Source organism: Hemitrygon akajei, chromosome 12 (genome assembly GCF_048418815.1).
Source record: "Hemitrygon akajei chromosome 12, sHemAka1.3, whole genome shotgun sequence".
NCBI classification, from domain to species: domain Eukaryota; kingdom Metazoa; phylum Chordata; class Chondrichthyes; order Myliobatiformes; family Dasyatidae; genus Hemitrygon; species Hemitrygon akajei.
This window is the reverse complement of record NC_133135.1, coordinates 69,215,215-69,222,947: the sequence shown is the minus strand read 5'-3', so window position 1 is coordinate 69,222,947 and position 7,733 is coordinate 69,215,215. Positions and strand designations below refer to the sequence as shown.

At 39.0% G+C, this 7,733-nt stretch overlaps 1 protein-coding gene across 1 annotated transcript in view; it reads left to right on the top strand.

The window, feature by feature from the left end:
- Positions 1-4,375: 4,375 nt before the first annotated feature.
- fndc7rs1 (fibronectin type III domain containing 7, related sequence 1) overlaps positions 4,376-7,733 on the top strand; it is a 157,518-nt gene continuing 154,160 nt past the window's right edge. The window contains exons 1-2 of the mRNA XM_073062451.1: positions 4,376-4,458; positions 4,565-4,583. Of these exons, the coding sequence (XP_072918552.1) occupies positions 4,405-4,458; positions 4,565-4,583 (73 nt within the window). The 5' untranslated portion in view covers positions 4,376-4,404. The remainder of the gene's footprint in view (positions 4,459-4,564; positions 4,584-7,733) is intronic.

Genomic DNA, 7,733 nt, shown 5'->3' with positions numbered 1-7,733 from the left:
TTCATCCAGGTACTTCCCAGTGCTGCTTCCTTATTAAGGTTTAACTTACTATCTCTTCAACTGTCAATTTATATTCTTAGCATTCCTAAACATTGCATTGATTTCTGAATTCAAAGTAAATTTATTATCAAAGTCACCATATACAAGCCAGAGATTCATTTTCTTGTGGGCATTCACATTAAATACAAGAAGCACGATAGAATCAATGAAAAAAACCAACGTGAGCAACCTGAGCAAATACAAAATTTAAAAAAATAATAATATCAAATAAATAAGCAACAAATATTTAGACAATGAGATGAAGAGTCAGTGAAAGTGAGAACAAAGTTGTGGGAACAGTTTAGTGATAGGGTGGGTAAAGTTGAGTAATGGGTTCAAGTTTATGGATAATAACGGAACCTGAACCTGGTGGTGTGGGCCCCGAGGCTCCTGATGGAAGCAGCAAGAAGAGAGCATGTTCTGGGTGGTGGGGGTCCCTGATGATGGATGCTGCTTTCCTCAAACAGTACTTTGTGTAGATATGCTCAGTGGTGGGGTGGGCTTCCTCGTGATGGACTGGGTCATATCCACTACTTTTTGTAGGCTCTTCCATTCAAGGACACTGGCGTTTCCATACCAGGCCATGATGCAACCAGTCAATATACTCTCCACCACACTCCTATTGATGTTTGTCAAAGTTTTAGATGACATGCCAAATCTTAACAAATTTCTAAGGAAGTACAGGTGCTGCCATGCTTTCTTCATAATGACACTTATGTGCTGGACCCTGAAATGACAACACTGAGGAATTTAGCCTTTAAATTCCTCTGATCCCCAATGAGGACTGGCTAAGGGGCCTTTAGCTTCCTTCTCCTATAGTCAATAACCAGCTCTTGGACTTGCTGACATTGGATAAGAGGTTGTTGCTATGGCACCAGTCAGGCAGTCTCCCTCCAATTTGTCACCACCTTAGATTCGGCTAAGGACACTGATATCATCAGCAAACTTAAATATGGTTTGGAACTGTACTTAGCCTCACAGTTATAAGAATAAAGTGAGCTAAGCAAACAGCTTTGTGGTACACCAGCACTGATAGAGATTTATCCTGTCTATTATTTTAATCTTCTTTCTACTCTACCAATTTTTTGTTTTTTGCCTCAGTAAGAAAGCTTTACTTTCTGCCAGAATAATGAAAAAAAGTCAAAAAGATGTATCTCACACAAAATGCTTGGAGGAACAGTATCTAAAGAGAGGAATGAATAGTCAACATTTTGGGCTGAGACCCTTCATCAGTACGGAAAAGGAAGGGGAAGAAGCCAGAATAAGAATGGGGGAGGGGGGAGGGAAAGGAGTACAAACCGGCAGGTAACGGCGAAACCAGGTGAGGGAGAAAGTGGGTGGGGGGAGGGGGATGTAGTGAGAAGCTGGGAGGTGATAGGTGGAAAAGATAAAAGGCTGAAGAAGAAGGAATCTGATAGGAGAGGAACATGGACAATGGGAGAAAAGAAAGGATGAGGTCTCCAGAGAGAGGTGGAGGGCAGATGAGGAGAAGAGAAAGAGTAAGAGGGAAGTCAGGATAGGAAATGGAAAAAGAGAGAAAGGGATTCCAATATGGCCTCCTCCACTGTAGGGATAAGGCCACACTTAGGTTGGAGGAACAACACCTTGTATTCCATTTGGATAGCCTCCAACCTGATGACATGAACATCGGTTTCTCAAACTTCCAGTAATGCCTCCAACAACCCCCCCCCCCCACCACCCTTCACTATTTCCCATCTCCTTCTCCCTCTCTTATGTTATCTCCTTGCCCGCTCATCGCCTCCCTCTGGTGCTCTTCCGCCCTTTTTCTTTCTTCCATGGCTTTCTGTCTCTTTCACCAATCAACTTCCTAGCTCTTTGCTTCATCCCTCCCCCTCCGAGTTTCACCTATTTGCTTTGTGTTTCTCTCTGCCCTCCCCCCACCCATCAAATCTACTCCTCAGCTTTCTTTTCTCCAGTCCTGCCAAAGGGTTTCCGCCTGAAAGATTGACTATACTTTTTTCCATTGATGCTGCCTGGCCTGCTGAGTTCCTCCAGCATTTTGTGTGTGTTGCTCGGATTTCCAGCATCTACAGACTTTCTCTTGTTTGGAATAAGAGCTGCATGCTTGGATAACCAAACAATGAAAGTGATAAAGCAGAAAGCCCGCCCTGTAACTCACTCATTTTGTTAGTGCTTTTCTAATGTGTTCACACAGAAGTCAGTTTTGGAGCCTTGGTATTTACATAATTGGAAGATGTTAACAATATTGTTGCACTTATCAGTGTAATATGTTACAACATAGAGAAGGGCAACTTATCCCATCTAGGCAATTCCCATATTTACTCTATTTCTAGCTCCTCTTGTTTAGTAAAGTTTCCAATATTCAGTCTTTCACAAACAGCTTTAAAATATATTGAATCCAAGTTAAGCAATTTGTGGCACATTCTGAACTCTTGGAGTACATACCCTATTTTCACCTGTCTGTCATTTCCAATGTGCTCATTCATTGGTGCCTTTCTGTCCAACAGAAGCAATCTATCACTGGAATCTAAAGTACAGGAAGAGGCCATTCAGCCTCCTAAACCTGTTCTACCATCTAATAGGCCCACTTACCATTTGCAACCTCACTACATTTGATTCCTCACTCTTACAAAGCTAAAACCTACCATTCACTTTGAACTTTTCAATTGACATTGCCTATATGGAGGAGGTTACAAAGATGTTTTAATATTTCTCTTTGGGATGTGAGCTTCAACTGATAGATATTTATTGCTCATCCCTGAGATGATAGTGATGAATCATCTTCTGGAACTGCAGAGTGGAAAGATCCAATAGTTGGGCCGAATGATGATGAAGTACGAAGATGTATTTCCATGTAAGGACAATGTATGAGTTTAAGGGAAACTTGCAGTTGTCAATACTGTCGTTTTTCTTCCAGATAGTATTGGGAACAGGTCTAAGAGGTGCTGCTGATTAAAGCCTCTGTAAGTTGCTGTGTTGTAATTTTTAGGTGGTACACATTACAAATATGTTGCGTCAGTAATGGATGTTTTTTCTTCTCCCCAGTTCTGACAAATAGTCTTCAATGTGAGATATTAATCTTGTTTCACCTTCCTCAGATGACTCATGACCAGCTGAGCATTTCCAACATTTTCTGTTTCTGCTGAGTGTTGAGTTTCATGAGTGTTGCTGGAGCTGCACTAGTCAAGGCAAATGGAGAACACCCCATAATAACTTTGACTGGAGAACTACGTAGAAGTTTGTTTTAAGTATCAGGAAGTGAATTATGCAGCAGTGATCTGCTCTTGGAGCCACGTGGCTGGTCCAGTTGAATTTTTTTTAATCAATATGGACCCCCTGAAGGTTAATAGTGGTGGAATTCAGAAATGGTGATGGCAATGGCCATCAAAGGGAAGGAGTCAGACTCTCTCCTATGGCTATTTTTTGGTTCTTTCAGATCATGCACGTTATTGACCATACATCAACCCAGGTATGCCTTTATCCACATGACTACTACTATATCTAATGCACCGTAAATGGATTTTAATATTGTAGAGTGAGTGCAATCAATCACTGATCTGGCCTTAGTGGAAGGCAAGTCATTAAGAAAACAGCTGAAGATGGTTGGGTTGAGTAGCCTGCCATAAGAAACACAGTGATGTCCAAGGGTTAAAATAGGAGATGGAAATCTGAAGCAGAAAATAGAAGTTGGAAATGCTCAGTATCTGTGGAAACATTTCAGCTTGAAGACTCTTTGTCAGATCTAGGGAAGAGAAAAAGCATTTTAATTTTAAGTTGCAGTCTGGTTAGGGTAAGGAATATAAAGGACAAGGAATTCCTCTGATGGTGAGGCTGGGCTTGTCCAGATGGGTTAAATTGGGCCGTTGAATAGAGAGAGATGAAATGAACTTTCTTTCTCTCTGCCCAACTGCTTGATCTACTGAGTTCTTCCAGCAGATTGTTTTTGCTTTAGCTTGAGCCTCATTTATTGTCCAATTCTGCTTTAATCTGGTCATCCCTGAACTTCAGGCATCCTGTAAAATAGTCTAGTCTCAAATTTCTCTTCATTACCTTAACCCTGGAGTGGTGACTTTCTGTTTGAAGAGAGACAGGAAAGGTGTTAATAAATACAGGCAACACAAGTACCTGAATATATAAATGTTGTCAAATGAATATCTGCAGAGTTAATGCCGGATAGAAATTATTTTCGGTAAATTGGTTTTGGATAGAGAGTTTCTAAAGAGGTGGATCCCAAGGATGTTTTCTGACTGCCTGATTGGTTCCTGGAGAATGTGCTGGTGATAGTTTCCTTCTCCAAACACTTCAAAAGAATCATCTTGTCCTTTGGGGGTTTATTTGCATTCCAAGACCTGTCATCCCAGTCACTCCATGTAAAGAAATGCAATGGAGATTGTAAATTCATTGAGAATATGCTTAATATTAACAACTCTCTATCAGGTAAACAGTTTACTGATTATTTTTTTTAAGCTAACATTTAGCGAATGCCTGTTGTAATTGCTGAAGGGTAGAATAATTTAAAACCACTGTTTTCCTCTTTCTGCAGGTATCGTATTGCCATTCCGGTAAGTTATAATATCTAATACAACTTCTTCATAGAATGGAAAAGTAAAACTTTAGACCACTGCATAGATTTACTTCCCTTTAGCCAACACTGGGATTTAGAGTGATTTTCGGCAGCTGTCTTGGTTTTAATTACAATGCGAGTCCCTATGCATTGAGTACAAACCCCAATGCACCAGTTCATCTTGTTTTAAACATCCTGGCTCTTTCAAAATCTTCAAATACCCCAGTCTTCCTATTGCGTTCAAATATCTTTTGCTTTCTGTAAATGTACTTCGAACTTCTCAGTATTACTGGCTCTAAGGAGCCATGTTCAGAATTTAACTCGGAAATGCCTACAAACACTTGGAATAAATCTCATGAAGCTTCTGCCAAAACTAGTTTAACAAAATCTGTCTCCTACTTTAAGTAAACGGATCGAGCTGATATTAGGTTGTCCCAATGTAACCGCTGGAAGGCTAATTGGCTAGTGCCCTGAAAAGTGAAATTTTTAAAAAAATCAGAAGACGTTGGGGAATATTCAACTCAGTTAACATCTCAGGTGAAGGACGGAGTTCCCGACCTTTTATGTGCCATGGGCACCTACCATGAACCAGGGGTTCGTAAACCCCAGGCTGGGAATCCCTCTTCAACATAAATCTAAAAAACATAGTTACCTTTTTTTTTACTAATTCGTGGTTAAATCTATATTTTACTTTTTCTCAAGAACATACCGGTCGACAGCATCATGCGCATTATTAAACATCCATAGATGAAATTGTTAAATCAGGTATGGTTTAACTTTTAAACGACTTTTCACACGGATATTTAGTTAACATTTTATATATGGTAAATATTTTATCATATTTTCAAGTTCGTTCACTAATTTACTCTAATTCCTTATGATACACGAAGACCGGACAAATGCTGTTTTATCCAATTGATAATTTGAACAGCGTAATTACGGTTCAGAACCTATTAAAAATTAATTTTGTTTGTAGTCTTGGATACCAAGAATATTTCGGACCCTCTCTCCTTCGTCCCCACATTAAAACACAAACGAGTAGGGAAATGGATGAAGAAAATCAGCCCCACAAAATGTTTACATGCTGCATTAATGGTTAAGCAAATTGTTTTGAAATATACGGTGGCGAAGTTAACACTGCCAATTAATATTCCCCGAATATTTGCGTCATGGATAATACAATTTCCCACTTGGTAATTGTATTATTGTTTAAATTGCCTTTTGTTCAGAGATTCGTAAATTATGTTCAACACACACTGATATGAAAGTTACAATCCAGCAATCTGCAACAATTCCCCGAGTTTCGCTGTCATGAACGACCCTACCAAATCCGACTCTAACTGGATTTATGATTACACTACAAATTCATGAACTAAACGTTTGAACCAAATTGGGAGTAAATGTTAGGTGGCTTTTTAATCCTTTATTGCCACCTACTGTCCAACTTAAGTGCATGTGATTTTTAAGGAAGTTGGAGCTGTTTGTGAAAAGTCGTTGTCGCTCAGCAATCGATTGAAATCAAACGAGCTAAATGTTTAATAGTAAGCGGTGTCACTGGTGTAAATTCTGGAGGGAAAAGTACTCCAAGCGAATTGCCCTTTGAACACTTTAGTTAAAACCGCCAATTTTAAAGCGAGAAATGCAAATAAAATCCTAATTACCATACTGCACCAAATTTACAAAAAAGATCTCTCTTTATTTTGTGACATGGAGGGAATCGCCGTTCCTGACTTTTAGACTAAAAGGAAATTTAAGTTATCCACAGCTATCCAGGTCGTGATAATGTGTTTTTAAATGTTCTTTTTATATAAGCTGCTCTTACGTCAGGTGCCCCGTTGAATCTGTACCCCAACAATTCAATGTCCCAGATCTATTGCTTTTGCATGGCAATTATTTCCATTTGCGGATGGTGGTGAAGGAGCATGTTTTCGGCACAGCAATGTTTAAACAGTGGCTTTCAAACTTGCTGCCAAAAAAAATAAAAAAGGGGAGCTCATTATTGTTTTATGTAGTTATGTCTTTATTTCAGATTTCCAAGTTTTTGCAGCTGCACACTGATCACACTCTTCCTCTTCCCATGTTTCTGTCCCTGGGCCTGAACTGAGCTTAGGAGGGTTACTGAGTATTGGGCACTTTATACCTTTTAAAGGAGCAGGTGACTGTACAGTCAATGGCCACTTCATTTGATACACCTGTACACCTGCTCCTTAATGCAAATATCTAATCAGCCAATCATGTGGCAGCAACTCAATGCATAAAAGCATGCAGACATGGTCAAGAGGTTGCGTTGTTCAGACCAAACATCAAGATGGGGAGGAAGTGTAATCTAGGTGACTTTGACCTTGGAATGATTGTTAATGCCAAATAGGGTGGTTTGAGTGTGTCTGATCTCCCAGAATATTCTTCAGGCTTCAGAAACAGAAGACTGAGAGCATACATTCAGTGGTCACTTTGTTAGAATCAGGAGGCAGCAAATGAAGTGACCTTTGAGTGTTCATGATCTCCTAACTTTATTTTAAAACAAATTATATCAGAACTTTTTGGTTGGCTGACTGAAGTGACATTCAAGATCACGTTCATAAGGCATATAGACAAGAAAGCCAAAGGTCTTTACAAGTCCAATATTTACAAAGTCTCTTTAAAAATCTTAAATAATGTAATTTCAAATTGTTTGGTCAATGTTGGTGTTTTCAATCATAAATATTCAAAGCAGTTACAGACAATACATACCGATTATCTTCTTGTGGGGCCCCATGCTTAACCATATCGAAAGATTGTATAATCTCTGTTTATAAGTTGAAATGAGATTGAGTGAAATAGCTATATTTTGTAAAGTAACCAAAAGCACAAATATAAAAAGGCTTCTAACAATTAAAAATGATCCCTGGTGAAGTGGTGGAATATCAGAGAATGAAACATCATACTAAGAAGCATACAGATGAATGATCCATAGAGGGACTTTGTTTTATTTCAGAAGTCAAAGTAAAAAAAGAGCTTAGTAAAAAAGTGAACTCAACAAACATTAAAGTTAGATAGTTTAAAATATTGTGGTTTTACATTAAGGTACTATCTCTTTTTGTGGTTGCTTGACAGAATCAGAAACAGGTTTGTTTGCATTGACATAAGTCATGGAATTTGTTGTTTTGTG